General features: G+C 35.0%; 2 protein-coding genes across 3 annotated transcripts in view; one reads left to right on the top strand and one right to left on the bottom strand.

Annotated features, from left to right (window-relative positions):
* septin7a (septin 7a) overlaps positions 1-23,560 on the top strand; it is a 214,106-nt gene that overhangs the window by 130,394 nt on the left and 60,152 nt on the right. The gene's annotated exons all lie outside the window — the stretch shown is intronic.
* Positions 1-23,560, bottom strand: part of slc66a2 (solute carrier family 66 member 2) — a 43,988-nt gene that overhangs the window by 19,622 nt on the left and 806 nt on the right. The window contains exons 2-3 of one of the 2 annotated variants that reach the window (XM_082186137.1): positions 21,803-21,936; positions 19,073-19,123 (exon numbers count right to left, since the gene is read on the bottom strand). In XM_082186137.1, coding sequence (XP_082042263.1) covers positions 19,073-19,123; positions 21,803-21,936 — 185 coding nt within the window. The remainder of the gene's footprint in view (positions 1-19,072; positions 19,124-21,802; positions 21,937-23,560) is intronic. The other variant, XM_082186138.1, reaches the window with a different exon arrangement.

The raw sequence follows: 23,560 nt of genomic DNA, 5'->3' as shown, positions 1-23,560 counted from the left end.
GATGAGAAGAGTGTGAAAGAGAGCATTTTGAAATGAAAACTCGGTTTCTGGAGTTCAAAAGAGCTTGCCAAAAAAACTTTTGGGAAAAGTTAGCTTTAAGTTAACTACCATTGGTCCGTGGAGATTACGTATTAGGTAGACGTGTTAAGTGGCTCTATCTCCTTTAACGTGGAAACATTTTCCAGATCATTTCTTCTGTTCAGTCCATCTAGGTCAGACACAAGTAAAAATATGAACACACTGGAGAGCTGCTTTATAATAGAAATTGCAGTTGTACTTATTGAAAGCGACACAGACAATGTTTTTTCATGTTTAATACAAAGCTGCTTGCTTTAAAGGAACACTCCACCGTTTTTTGAAATAGGGCTTATTCACCTTCTTTCCTACATTTAGATAGGTGGGCAAATGCATTTTTGTCTCAGTGCATGCATTATTTTAGTTTGACAGGGTCGGCGCTAGCTTAGCTTAGCATAATGAATGGAATCCTTTGTTGCCAGCTAGCATGTCCTGAGTAAAAGTGATATAAAAAATTTAAAAAACCCACCTAATTACTTCTTGTGGCCTGCATATTCACAACAAGTACAAATAGAGATGCAGATTAACACTAGACGATTTCCTATGCAGATATTGACTTGGGACTATATTAGGGGGAAGCACAGGTGAAGCACTGCTACTTGGGCGCAGAGATATCACGCCCAAGTAGCAGTGCTTCGCCTGTGCTTCCCCCTAATATAGTCCTTAATATATAAGTCAATATCTGCCTAGGAAATCGCCTAGTGTTAATCTGCATCACTATTTGTACTTGTTGTGAATACGCAGGCCACAAGAAGTAATTAGGTGGGTTTTTTAATTTTTTTATATCACTTTTACTCAGGACATGCTAGCTGGCAACAAAGGATTCCATTCATTGTGCTAAGCTAAGCTAGCGCCGACCCTGTCAAACTAAAACAATGCATGCACTGAGACAAAAATGCATTTGCCCACCTATCTAAATGTAGGAAAGAAAGTGAATAAGCCCTATTTCAAAAAACGGTGGAGTGTTCCTTTAAGGCAATCTGTTGTGTATAAGTGCTATAAATAAACTTGACAAGAGTGCTTAATTGCAGAGCGGATGCAAACATATCCACACCGCCAGGGCTTGACATTAGCTTTTTTGCTCACCAGCCACTGGGGTTTTACTAGCCATTCAGCATTTTCACTGGCCACAATTTTGACATCGATACCATGGGGAAAAACTGTCATATAGATATTTTTAATGTTATTCCATAATTTGGTAGCAGGTCTATTAGGCTGCTGTCACTTTAAGACCTGATGCATGGACCTATTATGCGTTATCTCTCTCAACCGTTTTCGTTCTCTTAAAACATAACTGACTGTTTACGTGAATACTTGCCAAGACCGGCATTTTGACATTATTTTGTGTGTAAAAAGATGCGAAAAAGAACTCAATTTAGTAATTTAGGCAGCTTTATGTGCACGCACTTTGGGTGTGAGCACAAAATCAGCATAAATTAGTCAAACTATGTGCAATGCACGCAATCCCACACCGAAATTCAAACCCTGTAACACTAAAAAATATTCATACTGCGTAACATTAAATAACAAAAGAAAACAATAGAATCATTTTCAATCACGAGAGCACTTCACTGAATAACTTTAGTAAATTTAATAAGAATCAATGTAGTGATTCAACATTCATACACTGAAGAAGACTATGCAGTGTTTTATTTTTTCATATTTGATTACTTGATTATTTTATTAATTTCTGTATAGTATACTATTATTATTATTAGAAGGCTAAATTGTTTCTTTCATTTGTATCTTTTTTCTAATCTATAAATATTTTATTATTTTTTATTGTTTACTGACTCTTTCAACTCACTGTTGTTTGTTGAGAGTGAAACTGCTCTGAAAGAACAAATTAAGAGGTTGAGGGTCATTTTGGGCCACAACAAAGTTTTGCTTAGGGCCCCCAGAAGTCGAGTGCCGGCACTGAATGCGGTTACATTTGACATTTTAAAGATTTTCTGTTATGTGGAATTTTTTGTGGTTACAATTGTGCTGAATAGCAGTGCTCGTGGTTAGGATGTGGATGGCTACATTACATTGATCACATGAGCAAGGACTGTGTTAATGCCAGTGACAAGAATAAATCGAACTTGTTCATTAATATTCATAATAAATAAGTTACTGTATAAATAGCAGGTGCTATGCTATAGCTGTTAATTTGAACGGAAATTGATCAGATTAATTGGTTCAATGAATCTGGTTTGTGTAATCAACTTAAACAATTATGTTTATGTCACAAATTATGTTCCTCTTACTCAATGTAGTTTGAGTAAAGGGCAGCATGGCAATAGTGAACAATAAGGAGACACACACTTGTAGGAAGCATTTAAAGAAGGCATGACTGAGTATGTGCTATGCATTGAGTATGAGGTCAGCCGTATTACACTAATGAATGTGGCCCATGTGGGACTCTCAGTGAGCCGTTCGTGTCATCACAACCCACACAGAGAACAGCGTGACTGTCGAGCACAGACAGCGCATTATGATGCCAGAGATTTTCAAATGAGTAACTTTACCACTCTCTGTCATGACTTATTATCTTAACCGCTCTTCACAAGCAATTCTGGAAAATCAACTCGACATTAATTCCCATAATGCAACACTGGAAAACATTTTGAATATTTGATGCGGAGACAATGATAAATGGATAATGAGAGAGAAAGTGAGGTCAATGCTTTCCCAGTCTAAATGTGCATTATCGTAAACAAAAAAGCAAATCTGATCTCCATAAAGTGTAAGAAATGACACATTCAATACTGAAAAGGATTTATAAAGCATCTCATGATTCTGAATTTATTCATTCTTTGAGAAAGTTTATGCCTGTCCGGCGAGAGAAATATTGCAAATGTTTAATCATGTTAAAAGACTTAGAACTGCACATTTTTGCACATGTTCTTGCTTTAATATGAATCTCATGAAAATTAAGCTAATGTCCAGGTCATACTTCACCCTAAAGTCAAAATAAATAAGAAATTATATTGTTATATATTTTTTTTTTCGTATTGTGATTTTTTTTAACAATTACAGTTCTCATTGTGAATCTAGACCTTTAACTTAAGTATTTTTGTATGTTTTCCATTATTCACAATGATGCCACTCATTAAGATGTTATGAATGACTATGATAAAATTATTTTCTGATAAATTTAGAAAAAAGGCAGTACAACTAAGAAGCGATAACAAAGAATCTTTATATACATCTTTATTTCTTTTTTAGTGCTTAATTGTCATGAGAATTCTGTCATAAAATCCAAATGTTAAATTTGTATTATTATTTAAGATTCAAATATGTTCTTGACAGGTTTCATGAGATTAACCTGTAAAGGTCTAAGATGGAACTGCGATTAAACCAGCAGTTATCTGAGTCGTAAAATGTTATCGTACTGGCAAACTCAGTTTGACAACATGAGAGACGTTGATTTGGGCCTGGCAGACCGTTATCTAACTAACACCCCATCAGAGGAGAACGACAGCCGGTTTATGACATTTCAAACAGATTTATTGAAGTATTGATAATTAACGACACTGACATTTGAGATGACATTTTAAAATCAGATCAATTACTGTGCTTTTGTCTGCGGCCTGACAGAGAAGACAGGTGCAGGGAGTGTCTGTGTGTGAGAGAACATTTTTTAGTTCGACAGAAATATTATGAAAAAGCGGAAGACGTTTTCCAACATCTCGAGAACGGGACTTGTGCGATATTTTAATTGAATGACTGATCAAGTCTTTAATCAATGTTTCAATGCAGTGTTTCATGCAGTGCATGACAAAAGTGAACAGGAACTACAGTGAGTCAACATAACTGTCCAACCAACACATCTTCAGCTTTTCTGTTTGAACAGCCATGTGAATATTAACCCTAAAACTGGCAATGTGATCTGGGTGTAACATAGTTCTTGTCGTCTTTTTTGGGGCGTAAGAATGATTTTTTCATCAAATCCTTTTATCATTTATCACAGCCTGGTCTGTCTTGAGTATGCTGGTCACATGATTTGTTTAAAAAAAATTGTGATTAATTAGTCAGCCTGACCTAAATCCAACATGGCTGCCAGTGGTGCAGGACATTCAGATTTTGAGATAAGTACATTTAAACTTACTTTTCTTGCTAACACTGCTAACATTAATTATGAACATTGTCTTAAGGTGCTGAAAAAGAAAATTGATAAAAATGTTGTTCATGTTGTTATTTAGCATGTTTTGAAATATATGTTACACCTGAGTCACATTGCCACTTTTGGGTATAAAAAAGGGATTAACTTTGTATTCATTTTTGTAACAATCTTTGTATTCTGAGGTATTTTTTTGTTTTTTTACAAATTATAAAATGTACAGGTTAATCTGATACAGCCTGTCTGTCTACTCTTTAGTATGCTGGTCACATGATTTGCTTCAAGTTATCTGTGATCAATTAGTCAGCCTGACCTAAATCCCAAAATTTTTACCATTTTACCAACAGTTTTTTAACCATTTCTATGGTAACGCAAGGTCCGATTTCAAAACGGTTTTAACAGGCTGAATCTTGAGTTTGTAAGCTTTCCAATGATATATAATATGTCAACATTATATGAGTTGAAGTATAGGATATAATTGTTTTATGTACAATGGCAGTTACAGTTATAGATTTGGTCTTTTTTTTATACCCTAAACAGGCAATGTGATCTGGGAGTCACAACTCATAAAATCCAAAATACATAACATCTTAAAAAAATGATTTTGGATATGATTTACTTAAGTCCAGATGATATAAAAGATGACATGAAATTATTTGTTGCTTATCATTTTCTACTTTTGCCCGTTTAAGGGTTAACTTCTGTATTAACCAACGTTGCATGTTTAGGGCCAAGCTACCTGTTTATTGAACAATGGAACATAGTGTGAGGCGGAAAGTTTAAAATTGAAATAATTAAATTCAATTATAAATTAGAATTATAATGAAAAAATATCTATATAATACCAAAATTTATACTTGGCTATCAGTTAACATTATTTATAAAAAAAAATTTAAACCAAAGAGGGTTCAAGTTATTACTTTTTGATGACAAACATATTTTGCTCTGGAATAACATGCACTGATAAATTGTGCACAATAAGATCAGGCAACCTGATCTCACTGGAAAATGGAAGTATGTTATGAGGTGCCGATTTCGTATGAATTTGTATATGGATCGTCAGAAACGTACGATTATTAGAAAACAAAATTAAGCATGAAGATCCACCTCTAACCTTACCCATAAACATACCCATCACTGGGCATAACAGATGTACGGAAACATATTTGTTCATGCGAATTAGCCAACAATTCCACAAAACATAACTTAATAACTTAATATCTATCTATAAATTACAGAAACGTCTGTCTGTCTGTGTGTGTGTAGCCTATGTCTGTTAACCACATATCTCTCGAACCGTTAGTCCGATGGATTTGAAATTTGACAGGTGTCTTGCCACGGGAACGAGAAAGTGCAGTGCCAAGTTTGACGTTGTTTGGGTGAGAAATGCTAAAGATATCGTTAAATATATCATTTTTAAAAGGTTGTGGTTTAAAAATAAACATTCTGATATAATGGGCTGTGGTTTAAAAATAAACAAACACACACTCTCTGGATGTTAACTGAATCGGTAAGTCACACTGTTTACTTCTTAATAATGTTTATTTAAAGCTACGCTGTTTACTTCTTTATTACTGTGCCATGCGCGCTGAAGTTAGCCTGTGAGGCTGTGACTATGTGATGTTTAATATGTTAAATAGTAGTAGTAACGTTAGTAGGAATGGCTATGCAGGCTTAAACAAGGTTAACTATCTTACCGATCGAACGGCAAATCTCCATAAGCTCAGCTGCGTGGCGTGTCCGTTTTTATTTCGGCTCCCATGTGAACAGGTTAGAGTTTGCACACTGCCTGCGTGAGACGCTCGCGTCTCAGACGCGGCTCGAGACAAATGCAGATAATATTATCGATTTTCAAAATATTGCACCTGTCAATACAAAACGAAATATTCTGTAGCCTTTTGCCGTCAATGCCGACGTTGTCTTTGCTGCTATAAGTTATATTTATGAATTCATATTTATTTAACATGAAGTAGGCTATAGGCCTTCCACAACTCTCTACCCATATGTCGAATATATAACCAATGAGGCTTATCACGAAGCTTTATCATTATCTTATTACATAATAATAATTATAGATATTCAAATATTGCACCTGTCAATACAGAATGAAATATTCTGTAGCCTATTTTGTCAATACTGCCGACGTAGTCTTTGCTGTATCAGTAGGCTATATATTTATGTTTAACATGAATTATAGGCCTCCACAACTCTCTCCCCTATATTTCTAACTCTATATTTCGACCAACTCCCGAAATAGCCCTCATTGTAGCAGCACCGCATCAGACACGCTTCTGTGCAAAGACATAGAAAACGCCACGCAGACGCGCATAGGCTATCTCTCGCATATCTCTCGAACCATTAGTCCGATGGATTTCAAACTTGACAGGTGTCTCGCTACGGGCACGAGTAAGTGCAGTGCCAAGTTTGACGTTGTTTGGATTAGAAATGCTAAAGATATATATCGGTAAAAGAAGCACTTAGAAGGTTGTGGTTTAAAAATAAACATTCTGACATAAACACTCTGTCAGCGACACTGTTTACTTCTGAATATTATAGTTTGGTTCCAAAACGTGATAAATCCATTTTGATTAATATGAGTAAAAATGTGTTTTCTTTACCAAGAAAGTGGCAAGATGAAAACCACTATTTTCTGTTTCAAACTTTCACATAGCATCTTTAGGTTATAATAACATAAAAAATTCAAATCCAGATTTTGATTTTCAAAGATTTATTATAAAAACGGATTATTTCCCCCCCAAAAAATGCAATAAATTCATGACACTTTTTTTCAAAATGCAATTAATCCATTGAATCAATATAAAAGTTATTTTTTATCATATTGAAACTGTTGAAATCAGCCATCGCTAAGAAAAATCTCCTGAACTTTTTTGACGGCGATCTGCTCACAAAAACTGATTTTGTACGGGCACTTTGCACTGCTCCCTGAATCGACGCGCTTATTCATTTGTGGATGTTAACTGAATCTGTAAGTCAGCTATGCTGTTTACTTCTGAATATTACATTTCATACTGTGTATTCACCAACTAAACATATCCTATTCAATGCATTCACAGTCTCTTTCACAGCCATCATTTACAGTAGCCTATTCACACACTGTTTGCTCAAGCATAGCGTTTTCTCGGAGTTCACTTTGTGCTTTCTACCATGCACAAATAAAAATGTCACTGAACTTTTGCTGTGTAATTGTAACAATGAGCACTCAAACACACCAAACCAACAATTACTAAAAAAACTCAAAAACTGATTTTGCACGGGCATTTTGCACTAGTGACTTAAAAAACGTCCTTAGTTGTTGCAGTATTTGCAATACTTTGCATCAACATTATCATTGACATCTCGTCTCTGTAAGGAGCATTGACACCCTTCATGAAAACCTGATGAAAGAATCACACAATCTCACGCTGCCCATTTCACACTGTCTTTTCACAGGAAGCGGCAACTCTTTTCAAAGAAAAGCCTTTGCCAGGATATTTATAGACTTCCTTCAAAATGTGCCAAGCGCTCTGTGTCTGTATCATGTCTGTCACCTTCTCCAGTCTCTGCCCTAATATAAAGGAAACACACATCACATCACTGTCTCTCACCCATCAGTGGGCAATGGCATACAGTACTTGTGTATGTATGGACTTTTGGGCCTGGAAATAGCTTTCCGTGTGGCAGGCATCACTGTAGGAGACAGGATCGTCTGGAACACACAGATAACAGGAGCAACCTGGAAGAAAAGAAAAACACCTACACCTGGGCTTAGATGCAAAAGGACTTCCATGATACTACCGACACAACACCAGCACATGCCAGACGCCAATCAGCAGGTCTGAGACGGCCAACTTCTGAGATGGGAAATACTGTAGGACATTCAACAAGACAATACAGTGTTGAAGTTGAATAGAAACTTGATTTTATTAAGTAAAAACAAATGGGATCTATTTTGAATTCGTGTTGACTTATTAACAAAAGTTGTTTTGTTTTTACAAATATCCTGAAAAATAGTTTTATAAATATTATTACACTTTTGGGGAGTCGAACCACATGGCATTTTACAATCGAACAACATGACGTTTTACAATGTGAACTAACATCAAAATTTTCACAATTATCCTGAATTACCATTTTATAATTATAATTACATTTTTACAGTCAAACATGATATTTTATAAACTTTGAACTAACTTTGAAACTAATATGAGATTTTTTATAATTATCCTGAATTATCATTTTATAATTATGATTCCATTTTTAGGGAGTCGAACCACATGACATTATGCATTTCCTAGTTTATAAATATTGTCATGTTTTTGAGGAATCGAACCACAAGACATTTTACAACGAACTAACTTTGCCAGAAACTATTTTCAGATTTTTTACAAATATCATGAATTACCATTTGCAATTATAATTACATTTTTAGAGAGTCAAACCACATGGCATTTTACAACTGAAGCACATGACCTTTTATGATTTTAACAAATTTTGCCAGAATTAATATTAGGTTTTTTTTGTGTGTCTTTTTTACAAATAACATACATTTCTTATTTGACAAATATCATTATGTTTTTCGAGGAGTCGTTCGATGACATTTTACAATGAACATTTCACACCATGAACTTTTATGTCTTTTTTTATCATTACAAATATAATGTATTACTATTAGTTTTTGGGGAGTTAAACCACATGCCATTTTATAACCGAAGCTCATGACATTTGTCAACAAGAACAAACTTTGCCTTGTCATAAAAAGGTCAAATTATCTGATATTTTAAGAGACTTATTGACCTTAACACGCAGTCAAGAGGGTCTGCAGGAGTCCTTTCTATGATATCATTTTTTCTTTTTCCTCATCATAGAAGGGATGCATTCAAGTGAATGGATGTATGAATTGCGTTATGTATTTTTAAAATAACAGATCGAGAAAACTAAAATGAGTGTTTCATTGCCAGTTGTAGCTATAATACTGTAAATAACAAAATTCTCTGAATGCAATGAAAATCGCACACACATATATAGAGCCTCTGTGTGTGTGTGTGTGTGTGTGTGTGTGTGTGTGCAGGACTCAGGTAAAGGGCTCTTTAACGCTGTAGGCTGTGCGTGTGGAGAGGGCTGGATCAAAGCGGCAGTTGTGCGTGCCACACTGTATCGTGCCTATTGAGCGTTATGCCACTGCTTTACCCCGCTGTGCATGTGCGTATCGCTTCTGCCAGCGGGGCAGTGTGTGGGAATAGACTGCCACGGTTTTTAAACAGCAACCCCACCAAGCTCGTCCTCCATTTCATCTCACCCCCACAGTCCTATATGCACAATGACAACTGCAAAACACAGATACTATACAGCAAACATAGGAGAACGCTGAAAATATGCTGTGAAATTTATGCCACTCTTTTAATGTATTCTTGGGCAAGCTGGCCAAATAAACGACTATTTAGAGCAACTAAGCACCAATAGCTGTCAAGACATGGCTATAGAGTTGTTAAGAACTTAAGATGCTGCTATGTGGTTTCTAAGGTGTTCTGAGAGGTTTCAAGCATGTTGCTATGCTGTTATCTGTAGTTGCCCACCTACAAGTCTCTATGATATTCTGGTTTCTATACATATCGCTCAGGTCCCTTCTTCAAATGTAAGTTTATGGGATTTTAAACTCAGTTTATGCACAGATTTCTTGCTAAGTTTGATGAATATATGGTAATAACAGCACACCTCTTCTCAAGTCACATGATTTGATGTATTATTCATCTTGACAGCACAAATGGGGTGAATTGCATGCAAAGTTTAATACCTGTTCAAATGCCTAACTCTAGGTATGAGCGATACTGATGTTTTCCTTAGTAAACACCACAGTACCTTTCAAAAGTTTGAAGTCAAACTTTTTTTTGTGTGTGTGAAAGAAATCAATACTTTAATTCAGAAAGGACACATTTATTTTCAAAAAAATAATAATATTAAGCAGCAATAAGGATATAAGTAATGTTTTTTGAGCAGCAAATCAACATTACAATGATTTCTGAAGGATCATGTTACACTGAAGAACGGAGTAATGGCTGCTGAAAATTCAGCTTTGCCATCACAGGAATAAATTACATTATATATTACAATAGAAAACAGTTAACTGGCAATGTGATCTGGGTGTCACATAGTTTTTGTCGTCTTTTTTGGGGCGTAAGAATGATTTTTTCAAATCCTTTATCATTTATCACAGCCTGGTCTGTCTTGAGTATGCTGGTCACATGATTTGTTTAAAAAAAATGTGTGATTAATTAGTCAGCCTGACCTAAATCCAACATGGCTGCCAGTGGTGCAGGACATTCAGATTTTGAGATAAGTACATTTAAACTTACTTTTCTTTTGAAAAAATAATACTAACACTGCTAACATTAATTATGAACATTGTCTTAAGGTGCTGAAAAAGAACATTTATAAAAATGTTGTTCATGTTGTTATTTAGCACGTTTTGAAATATATGTTACACCTGAGTCACATTGCCACTTTTGGGTATAAATTGCCACTTTTGGGTATAAAAAAGGGATTAACTTTGTATTCATTTTTGTAACAATCTTTTTATTCTGAGTTTTTTTTTTTTTTAACAAATTATAAAATTTACAGGTTAAACTGATACAGCCTGTCTGTCTTGAGTATGCTGGTCACATGATTTGCTTCAAGTTATCTGTGATCAATTAGTCAGCCTGACCTAAATCCCAAAATTTTTACCATATTACCAACATTTTTTTTACCATTTCTATGGTAACGCAAGGTCCGATTTCAAAACGGTTTTAACAGGCTGAATCTTGAGTTTGTAAGCTTTCCAATGATATATAATATGTCAACATTATATGAGTTGAAGTACAGGATAGAATTGTTTGATGTACAATGGCAGTTACAGTTATAGATTTGGTCCTTTTTTTTATACCCTAAACAGGCAATGTGATCTGGGAGTCACAACTCATAAAATCCAAAATACATAACATTTTTGGATATGATTTACTTAAGTCCAGATGATATCAAAAATGACATGAAATTATTTGTTGCTTATCATTTTCTACTCTTGCCTGTTTAAGGGTTAAATTGTAATAATATTTCACAATATTACTGTTTTTACTGTATTTAAAAAAAATAAATGCAGCTTCAATGACGATAAGAAACTACGTTAAAAATAAAAAAATCTTTCTAACCCCAAACTTTTGAATGATAACGTAAATTGTGTGGGAATGTAGGACACCAGTGGTCACCAGTCAAACTTACAGGAATGATGGCACATGACTATTTATCTTCATAAGCATTACACACAAAAAACTTTCTACATGGGTTTCCAAATGGAACGAATAACCTCTTTTCCTCTAAAACCTTAATTTTCCTGAGGGTCTGTCCTTCTTTTCTTGCTGTCTTCCCCTAGGCCTACTATATGAAGGTTCACTCTGTCCATTTATAAATGAATAAAAAAAAAAAATGGTATTCAGGCCAGGGGCCGAGAATGATTGACGTACAACAGAGTGGCACTATTATTTGTCCATTGCTTCTTTCAGCACAGCTTCAGCCCACATGCCAAGAGAAATCTGTCAGTCCCCAGCTCTAATTACAGCTAAGTGAATAGAAAAGATGTGTCAAAGAGGCCTCTGGATGCTTAAATGAATGACAGTTCTGGTTCTGAAGGGTGCGCTGGTCTTCATCCAAATCCACACAATCTGTTCAATCGCTACTCTATCCAGTATATGCTGCTCAATCTGCAGAACTGTCGACTGACTGTAGCTAACGGCAGTCACCATCAAACGCTGGATTAAGATGTTATCGGGCTTGTATAGCCAGACTGAATTCACTTACCAGAACAGGAAACAAGCAATTTGTCTTGCTGTAACAGCATTTACAGTTTGATACAGTGATTTTCTTGTGCTTTGTGTTGTGAATATGTTTTGGTAATTTGTCAGCATTAATAATACATGTAATTAGGGACGTCGTGAACCGATCTCAAGCATTTTTTTCAAGAAAATATTATCATTAGCCCGATCCTTTATTTTTTGTCAGCTGTCACGCAGGTGTCGAGCAGTAGGTGGCGATATGCACCTTCAAGTGGGTTTGCTAACCGCCATTAAAAGGAAAAGAAGCAGCTCAAATGTCCCAAGCGGTGCTGCGTTCCAGTCCACTTTTAGACACGCACTTGCGAACTTCCCTAAGCACTTCCCCTCGGGGGAATCCCCGCTGCCATTTTGAAGTGCGTTCCACTTCGTAAAGTGGATGAGAGAAGTTTAGATGGACAGAACCTCATTCTCTCGATTTTGACCGAGGGAGCGAGTCTACTTCATATGTACACTTCAGGCACCTATATGTCCCACAATGCAGTACGATTGTGACATCACCACAGATCTCGTCTAATCACCACCACAACAAACAACCCTATGATATATTAATTCTATAATTTTTTTATTGAAAACAACCCAAACACCATATATACATTTGGATGCTGCATTAAACAAATTCTTAAAGGGAAAACAAATGTAAATAATAAATCAACTCCACAGCTGATTCCAAGTGATCAAGGGCTTAGGACGTTCCAATTCAGCCCATTGCAGTTTCCGCCAGTAGTGGGCACTCGCAGTGACGTACATCCGAGTGAACGAGACGGAGGGAAGTTAGCAAGTGAAGGGCATGACAATTTTGGACTGGAACGCAGCCCGGGAAGGAAGTCGAAGTTGAAGCCGGCCGCGTGCCACCATCTTGTAGCAGAACTTCACCTGCTGTTAGCATCCCATTGACTCCCATTCATTTTGGCGTCACTTTGACAGCGAATAACTTCAAATCTGAGGCGTTTAAAGACTCCATTTGTCCATTATTTATTTCTAAAGAAACACGACAATGTATAAAATGCTCCATTACCTTGTAGCTTACGTTATGGCCCCGTAGAAGCAGTTTTTGTAAAAATAGGCTAACGATTGCGTCATAACCACGCGACTCTCTGTCGCACAGTAGAGAGATTACCGTATGGAGAGGAGGAGAAGCTCGCGGGCAATCGGGGGGACGTGGAGGCAAAATGACAAAATAATTAATCAGAATACCTAGCAAAAGTTTCTCCTGCTCCTAGCTCGTGGACACCTCCTACTCACGCTCTCCGTCTCTGCAAGATTCGGAAGGGAATGATTCAGATTTCTCATGCCACAGCCACTAGAAGACAGACGGGTTGCTCACGTCACATATACGTCGTCAAGCTCGGTTTGAGTCTGCGCATCAGGAACGGAAGTCCTAGAAAATCGCTAAAAATGGGCTTCACTTGTCTCAATTGAGTTCCAATGAGATGGCTCTGTCCACTTCTTATACTGTCTATGAAATGTCCACACGTGACATGCGAGAACCAAAATGCATGCATGCTCAAGCTTCTGTGTTTAGCATATTTGATTTGCATTTTTGTAATGCAACTCTCGAAAGTCATTACTGTTTATTTTGATCTGCTGTCAGACGTCGTTGCCATAACGCGTTGGTTTCAGACATGACTGACAGACTTGCATTCTGACACTACGAGCTCCATGTTTTTTAACCAAATCTCAACGTTTTTCTTTTTGTTGCTATTATTCTACAAGATAAAAGTAGTTATATTAGTAGTTCCATATTGATAATTGTGACCACACAGCATGTTTACAATGTCTACCATTGTAACAGATGTTTACATCTACCAAAGTCTTTAAATATAGAGGATGTGAAGCTGATTTTCTCTTGTGATTGTCAAAAATTTCATCATAGGTCATTCATGCTGCATCAAAAATTGTCATAGTAACTCATTGTTCAGGGAAAAACTGGACAATGTAATAAGTTTTTTCATCTTTTCTACATGTAAAAACACTAAGGGAAGCAGGTTGAGGGGTAATCAGAAGACGCCAGATAGCAAATCTATTAATGATGTCACTGATTAAACCCACTGAATATCACTCAATAAATTAATCAATAAAATATTCACATTGCTGCGTGTTTTGGAAAGTTTTGCATTTTGTGCACATTTATATATATATATTATATGATGGAAGTATACTTCTTTTTTCTTTTGATTTCAGTATACATGTATAAGAACAATAATAGTTAACATTTTAGTATTAGTACAGTAAAATCTATAAATGAGATTAGGTAAATCTAGAAGTAGACACTGATGATGTAATATTGAAAACATCCTATCCAATGTACAGTTTTTTATTTGTAAGGCCTCTGAATAAAAAATAAAGTCTTTTGTAATTTTTTAAGATCGGAGGATCTGATGATTGTTATTACCACCACCACCAACAAAAAAGTTTGCATTGTTAATTTATAAAATTTTAGACTAATATTTTTATTTTTATTACATTAATACAGTAACACTATTTTACAATGCCCTTATTACATATATTATTTGTACTTAATATAATAGCAGTAAATTATGAGCAACTAACCCTAAACCAAACTCCAACCTTATTGTAATTAATATTACCAAGTACATATTTGTGTAATTAAAGTGTAACAACGACACCTTGAAATAAACTTAATTTGATAATATGTTAATACTCATGATATATATATATATATATATATATATATATATATATATATATATATATATATATATATATATATATATATATATATAATGTATTATTAGGAAATAAATAAAATGTTATAAGTCAACTTAAATTAACATTTATAAAAATTAATCTATCGAATAATATTCACAACTGAAAACAAGAAGTCATGTGCATATCTTAATGTTTCCATAACAATGTTATATTTAATTAATTATTAAATATAATGTTGTTTAATATTTAGGATATATATATATATATACACATACACACATACACTAAGGCATGCAGAAATTGTGCACTGTAGCTTTAAGAAAACTAATTTTGTGTAATTAATAGAAAAGCTACTAAACTTCATTAAATCACAGTTTTTCTTACCATATCTGTTGATTAGTTTTGACCATTTTATTGCACAAAGTGATAGACAGAACTGGATAATAAATCCTTTCAGAGGAGACTACAGTGGATTATTGTATTAAAAAAGAATGTCTCCCCAAAAATGAACAGTCAGCCAGTTTTGGTCAATTTACTGCTTACAGTAACACAGACTGAGCAGTTTTGGGAAGTTTAAGAGATTCATATTTTTTTAAAACACCCCATTCTCCAATAGTAGTAGTGATTGGATGCTAATTGAGGCGGCTGCGGTCCCCTGTAGGGATAATGTAGCGGAGCCGAGACTGTGTGTGGGAAGGCCGCCCATTTACTTCCATTACTGCACAACCACAAGGACCCCAGCAGTCTGCCCTACATGAAATACATTTAGAAATCTCTGCCAGCGCCTGGACTGAATTACAGGCAATAGAGCCATCAGCAGTGAACAACCACCACCTGCTTCAGGCTTCAACGACGGACATCACCAGAATGACAAATACGGACGGATAAATTGAGATCTGAACGTATGGACATAAAATCTCTGACTTATTGAGTGCTCGGATGTCATTCAGGAGCACTATTTGTACTGCCCTCAACAAGCAAATTCAAAAAGCTCATTCCAGCTTGACCTTTGACCGTTGGATGGATTAGAGCACACCTCCATTATTCAGATCCATTCAATCAATGAGCTTGTGAGCAAAGCAGCAATTAGCAAACACCTCTCAGCCTCTCTGTTGAACACACTTCTAATGAGGTGTGTGAGGGGCCGCTGGGCATGTTTGATCAATAGAGCGAGCCATGTGAGAGAGAAAACAAATCTACTTTTCCATCAACTGCTAGTTACAGCTAGATTTAAAAAGTCCTCTAGCATACAATGAATAAATCCTCAATGCTGATTTAAACTGACTAGGTACAAATAAGCCTTTCACACAGATCTGCGAAAACTACTAAAAACGCTGTATTATGCTGCAAGGCCAGTAGTTGGCGATGTCACTTTGTAAAGAAAAACTATATGCACCTATAGACTGAACAAGGAATATGCATGCACATGTTATACACACTTTCACTTTGAAACACGTTTTTAAAACTCTGCATTTTCAGGCCCCCGAAACACCGTTGTCAGCCATGAACAGCCAAAACGCATGAAACATTTTACGTTTTTAGTCGAAAACGGTGTCATGTAAACGGCCCCTAAAACTAAAACATCGTTATTGTGAACTGAAATAAAACAAAATATAGATATTAGATGAAAATCGAACTTTTTTTTTTTCAGTTAGTTGCGAAGGCAACATTTCAAATTTTCGTTCAAGTACTAAAATTACTAAAAATAAAATAAATCAAAAATATATATATTAAAAACAAAAACTAATAAAAAAAAAACGACAAAAGCACATAACAAAATCACTCAAATTAAAATTAAAGCTGAAAATATCAAATAAAAGCTCATTTAATATATTAATAAATATTATAATATATATAAAATAACAGTTAGAAGTGTTACTTTGAAGTACATACTTAGTACAGTGCATTAAGAAAGTAGGCCTATTCTTCATTTTATTGTCACATTTTGTTATGTTGTTGCCTTAAGTTAAAATCTGTAAATTAATTTAAATAATGTTTACTAAAACACACACACACACACACACACACACACACACACACACACACACACACACACACACACACACACACACACACACACACACACACACACACACACACACACACACACACACAGTGTATATATGTATAAATGTGCAAAGTTATCTCAAATTTGGTTTTTGCTTAGTCATTATGTAGTATGGTGATTAATGTGAAAAAGGATTTAAAAAACACATATATTCAACATAAAATGTGAATGGGTCTGAATCATTTCTGAATGCACTTTGTGTTTCAGGGCATACAATATACAATCTTATTCAGTAATTAGATTTAGTATTGATTTGCAGTACATTATTACAGGGAAAATCCCTTCTGGAGTAATCGGAGGTTAAAGGTATTGAACAAGGAATAGTGAGTTAATTGTTCATCCCAAAGTTTGAGTAGCCAAGATATTTAACCAGCAAACCACCTAGTCTTAAGTGACTAACGTTGTCTTAATGGCATTGGTTCTCAAATTTAGATTCTACAAGTATAATCTAGATTAAAATGCTAAAAATTTAATAAAATTAAGGTGTAAACTGAAATCATACTTCTTTGCTCCCTAAATTACCATACATTTTTATTGACAAACATACAGTTCTTGAAATTTCTGGAATCACAAAATGAATGGCTAATTAATTTAATATATCAATACTCCAGGTTTCTGTTAACATATATATACATATATATATACAGTATATATATATATTAAGCAGCTTTGTCATAATGATAGCAGAAATAGCAACAATATTCATTAGTCAAAAAGGATGAGAACCACTGTTCTAAACTTGTTTAAAAAACCAACAGCTGTAAAACAGATTTAAATCCCAAATGATTTTCAGACAGTAATTTATTATTTCACTTGGTCACAATACAAAACTGACTTAAAATATAACTGATAAATAGACAAGTTCAAGCATAATCATAATTCTTGGGGTTTTATATAGAACCTTAGTGTCATTGGCTCTTTTTTAAAGAACCCTTTCTGCTAAATAGGTTCCATATAAAGAGAAATGCATTTAATGACTGCATACTTTCATATTTAACAGATTATTTAAATTTTTGTTAGTATGTTTAATTCATAACATTTAATTATCATTATTAGTGGATTAAACTAAATCAATAAAATGATGGAAACTCCTAAAAAGTTCTATATGGCGGCTGAAAGAACCCTTCAGAGTTCTATATAGAACCTTTCTTGTAAAAGTGTGGCGTCTCATGACGTGTCAACAGTTCAGGCCAGCAAGTTTGAATGGAAAACAGTAAAAACAGTAAAATTTCATGTGCTACTGCTCATTTTCACTTGCAAATAAGTATGGAAATTCTAGGTTAAATGACTGAACCTAAAACTGGACTGTCGACCCTCACAGATGCTCAGAGAGAGGAGACAACATTAACAGCTGGCTGACCAGCACAGGAACTGAACTTGAAACAAGTGCATCTTTAATAATAACTCCCCCTAATAACACCTGACATCTGGCACCTTCTACAGTCAATAACAAGATTTTTTTCTTCTGCAATCTTTTGAATTCTCTCCAAAAACACTCAGATGGAGGCCATACTTAGTGTAGAAAAACAATCTAAGCGCATATGTGCCGAAAGTCAGCAGATATGGAAGTTTATGCAAAAGAGTCCATCAATCAGATCTCAGGTGTAAACCACTAGCGCCACCTGCTGTTCATGTGGAACAACGGAAACCAAGGGTGCTGTAGGGCTGTGAACACACTAAGATGCTTTCAGTGAAAACATGCCTGTTGGTTAACTGTCATGTGACATTGCAGTTGTTATCAGCTCAGTACCCAAAGCCATGCGACACTCTTCTGAGTGTTAAAGGGTTAAGTCAAAATTCCACCAAGTAGAATACAGCAGTATAAAATAGTACAGTACGCAGCAGTATAAAATATTATTGAATTACTGATTTGGCAACAAGATAAACGAGCTGTTAGAATCATGTAAAACTAAATTATTATAAGCTCTTCTTGACTGGATAGTTCATGCAAGCCATACAAAAACTAATATCAATTGAAAAGCAGTTCATGATCATCTATCTGCATGCAATACTAAAAGTTTGGCATCCAAAACAACAAAAACATGCAAAACTATCACTTAACATGCATTTGTAATTCATTGTTATGCGTCAAATGTCTGTTTCAGGTACATGCAAGTGAAACATTAGGGTTAATAGAGAGTTGTGAATTAATGACAGGATTAGATGAGTATATGGTTCAGACAGGTCATTGTCACAGGTCTGGGAGGAAATGACTGGGATGGATGATGGGGGGAAAAAATCTATATATATAATAAAAACTGGTGTTTTGTGGGGAAACACATCAGTACATACCCAGAAACAGCCTCTTAGGAACTTTGATTTCTTCGTCCTTACTGTCTGTTGCTTCAGACAAATAAGACAAATAAACAAAAAATAAGAACATGGGAGAGCAGGGGGAAAAATAGATCGCATGCTCCATCTTCATGGAGACACAAAAAGCCCTGAAGAGATGGAACTTGGAGATGTCCAAGTCATATTCCACCCTAAAATCAAACGTTAAGATACTACATTTTGCATTAAGTAAACAAAGCATATTTTTAGAATCACTATTATACTTGACATTGTGCATTAAAGTGATAATTCACTCAAGGACCCATTACTTCACCCATTTACTCACCCACATGTTGTTCCAAACCCGTATGAGTTTCTTTCTTCTGTTGAACACAAAAGAAGATATTTTAAAGAAAGTGATGGACCCCATTGACCTCCATAATAGGGGGAAAAAATACTATGGAAGTCAATGGGTGCCATCAACTGTTTGGTTACAAACGTTCTTTAAAATATCTTCTTTTGTGTTCAACAGAGGAAAGAAACTCATACAGGTTTGGAACAACATGAGGGTGAGTAATGACAAAATGTACATTTTTGGGTGAAGCATATATTTTCTCAACATGTTCTCATTATGGGTTTGACTGCATATTACTAACTAACTAAATAAATAAACATGATTTTAATAAAAAAAAAAAAATAAATAATAATAATCACATTACAGTAAATAAGAATAATACAATGGCCAATAAGAAAACCCTTTTAATTTTAGCAAAATATCATATCACTTTGTATCTGATTTTGGGTTGAAACTGACTTGTAGTGTATCTGGGTCATAAAGTTTGGAATCATTAAATACATTTTTTTTTAAGAAATCTAATGCTCATGAAGGGTGCATTTATTTTAAAAAATATATAGTGAAAACTGTAATATTGTGAATTATTATTACAATTTAAAATAATCATTTTCTATTTTAATGTATCATGCATGTAATTTATTCCTGTGATGCAAAGCTGAACTTCCAGCATCATTACTCCAGTCTTCAGTGTCACATGATCCTTCAGAAATCATTCTAATAGGCTGATTTGCTGCTCAGTAAACATTTTGTATTATTATGATAGCTGAAAACAGTTTTGCTGCTACTTTAACGTCCATTCAAAAGTTTGGGGTATCATTGATGTTTCTTGAGCTGCTAATGAGCATATTTAGAATTATTTCTGAAGGATCATGTGACAATGAAAATTCAGCTTTGCCATCACAGAAATACATTACATTTAACAATATATTAACATAGAAAAAAGTTATTTTAGATTGTAATATTTCACAATATTAATGTATTTTTGATCAAATAAATGCAACCTTTGGTGTGCATAAGAGACTTCTTTCAAAAACACTGGCAGAGTGATCAGTAGTGTATGTTCTTGACAGATTTCATGAAATTCACCCAAAAATGTACGTTACAATCAAACTACTGAAGCTACATATGCAATCAATAATTGTATGTGTACCAAACAGGTTTGTTAAAATGAGATCATGGGTTTGAATTCCAATAATGGGTCGTCTAATCTTGATTCAAATAATTATATAGAAGTGACAACGTCAGCGCTGTGAAGTTAACTATGTCGTGTCAGTCTTAAGACAACAGTCAACCCATAAAGACAGAGAGGGCAGCAGTTATACTTCACACCAAACTATAAAAACTGTTTAAACAGGATGTCCTGTGTAAACACAAGTTAGAGACTATTAGTTTAAGGCTTCATCAAATTTGTCCAAGGAGCATTTCTAAAGTCAGAATATGTCTGTACCTTTATGCACCGTGTGTTTTGTTCTCTCATAGTTATTGGTTATGTTCGGAACAGCATACTACCATACTCCACCAATAACTTCAGCAGTATGTATAATGCATTTTCTGTATGCATGGAATACCCGGAATCACTCAATGAAACATATATGAAGTAATGCTATGTGACAACAATAAAGCATCATACCACCAGTTTGAAACATATAGGTCCGGTTCCACAGACAGGGCTTAGACTAAACCAGGATTAAGCCTTAGTTCAATTAGGGCATTTAAGTAGCTTTTATAAATGTGCCTTTGAAAAAAATAATTACTGGTGTGCATCTTGAGACAAAACAATGGCACTGTCTTAAGATTGTCAGTGCAAGTTGCTTTCAAATTAAAACAGCTCAAACATGCATTTCAGTCTGGGACTAGGCTTAAGCATTGTCTGTGAAACCAGCTGTTAATTTATACTGCATCACATACTATTCTTAAAAAATGTTATGCAGTATACAGTACATACGTATTCCATTCCGAACATAAAATTCAGTGTTTGGGCTCATTTATATACAAAATGGCAGTTTGAGTGAAGAACACAACTCAAGTATAAATAAACCTGAGACTGATGTTCACCAAGCAGTCAGCCGGTCAAAGTTCATCCACTTCAAAGGCCCTCCTTGTATGATAATCTCGTGAAACATGTTAAAAGACAGACCCTGACCATGTGACTGTATCTACTGTAATTCAATAGCCTGTAAACTCAAGTACCAAACTGAACTAAACAGACTGACTGGAAAAACCAAATTAGAGAATTTAGTGAAAAAAAAACATTTAAAGAAAGAAACCAGAAAAAAGTAAATTATTAATTCATTTGAGAATAAAAATTAAAAAAAGTGTTACACAAAAGTTCTCTTCAATATAATGCTGAAAACAACACTCATTCGGAGGCTGTAAAGAGTCATAAAGATTCCCACCTGTGAACGAGCGGCGTTTGGTGTTGAGTTCAGTGACCATGCGGACGCTGGTGCACAGGTTCAGCATGATTAACATTGTGACGATCATGATTATACTCTGCCAAAGCAGCGGAGTCTCAAAGTAACGTCCAAACCTGGAAAAAATAGATAAATAACATGTATTGGTCAGAGCTTTTTCCATGCTTCTTCAAGTTGTTACTGATAAATGGATGAGGATTTTTAAAAATCATTGTACAGACTTTGATGGGGCAGATTTGATCAACTTATTTTTTTTTTTTTTATTAGTGCACAAACCAGACAAAATATTTGTGCACCAATAATAAATTTAAGCACCTCTCAATATTTAAAGGGTTAGTTCCCCAAAAAAAATAATTTTTGTATGAATTTTTTTTTTTTATGAAATCCAAGAGCTTTCTGATCCCCCATAGACTGCAATGCAATCACCACTCTCAAGGGCCAGAAAGGTAGTAAAGACATCGTTAAAATAGTCCATGTGACTACAGTGGTTCAACCTGTTATGAAGCGACGAGAATACTTTGTGCGCAAAAACAAAAAACAAAAATACTGACTTTATTCAACAATTTCTTCTCTTCTATGTCGGTCTCTGATGCTGTTCACGTGAGCACCACGACGCATGTGTGTGATTCTGACGCAGGATCCAGCCAATCCTGCGTCCTGCCAACGTTCTGACGTAGAACCTGAAAGAGCTACACTGTTTACAACGTGACTGACAGGGAAGAGAAGAAATAGTTGAATAAAGTATTTTCTTTCTTTCTTTTTTTCGCACAAAAAGTATTCTCGTCGCTTCATAACATTAAGGTTGAACCACTGTAGTCACATGGACTATTTTAACGAAGTCTTTACTACCTTTCTGGGCCTTGAAAGTAGTAATAATGTTGCAGTCTATAGGGGTCGGAAAGCTCCCAGATTTCATCAGAAATATTTCCATTTGTGTTCTGAAGATGAACGAAAGTCTTACAGGTTTAGAACGACATGAGGGTGAGTAATTAATGACAGAATTTTCATTTTTGGGTGAACTAACCCTTTAATCCTTCAGATTTATTCCTATAATAAATATAACAACAAATACAACTTTTGATTTTAATAATGCATGACTAAATGTTTAAATTAACATTAAGTAAGGTTAATATATGCTGTTGAAGTATTGTTCATTCTTAGTTCATGTTAACTAAAGTAGTTAACTAATGTTAACACATGAAACCTTATTGTAAAGTGTTACTTCTATCTATCTTTCTAGCATGTTATATATTTGGCAACAGTTCTTCTAAACATAATTTATGGAGTGTGTATCTGTGTTGTCAATACAAGGTCTTCACCAAAAAATGATGCACCTCTTGATGGAAATAAATGTTGTGATGTTATTTCCATCAAGGGGTGCATAATTTTTTGGTCAAGATCTGGTGCAAGAGTCAAGCACTCAGTAAAGTCAATGCCAGTAAAACCCAAAGACTTTCAATGAATTTAAGATCTGGACTCAGAGGTGCCAATTCATGTGTGAAAATGATTCTTCATGTTCTCTCTCCCAACCATTCTTTCACAGTTTGAGCCTGATGAATCCTGACATTGTCATCCTGAAATATGGCCATGATGTGTCTTCCTACATGAAAAGCTACACGCTGCATCATTTAGGATTTGAAGAACTGCTGCCAAACATATAACATGCTAGAAAATATCACTGCGATTATGATCCAATCATTGACTCTTAAGCGTTTGCCTATTAAAATCCAAACAGCAACA

The sequence above is a fragment of the Leuciscus leuciscus genome (assembly GCF_965113295.1).
Source record: "Leuciscus leuciscus genome assembly, chromosome: 12".
Taxonomy (NCBI): domain Eukaryota; kingdom Metazoa; phylum Chordata; class Actinopteri; order Cypriniformes; family Leuciscidae; genus Leuciscus; species Leuciscus leuciscus.
Note: the sequence above shows the minus strand (reverse complement) of the source record. Positions and strands in the feature narration are given on the sequence as shown.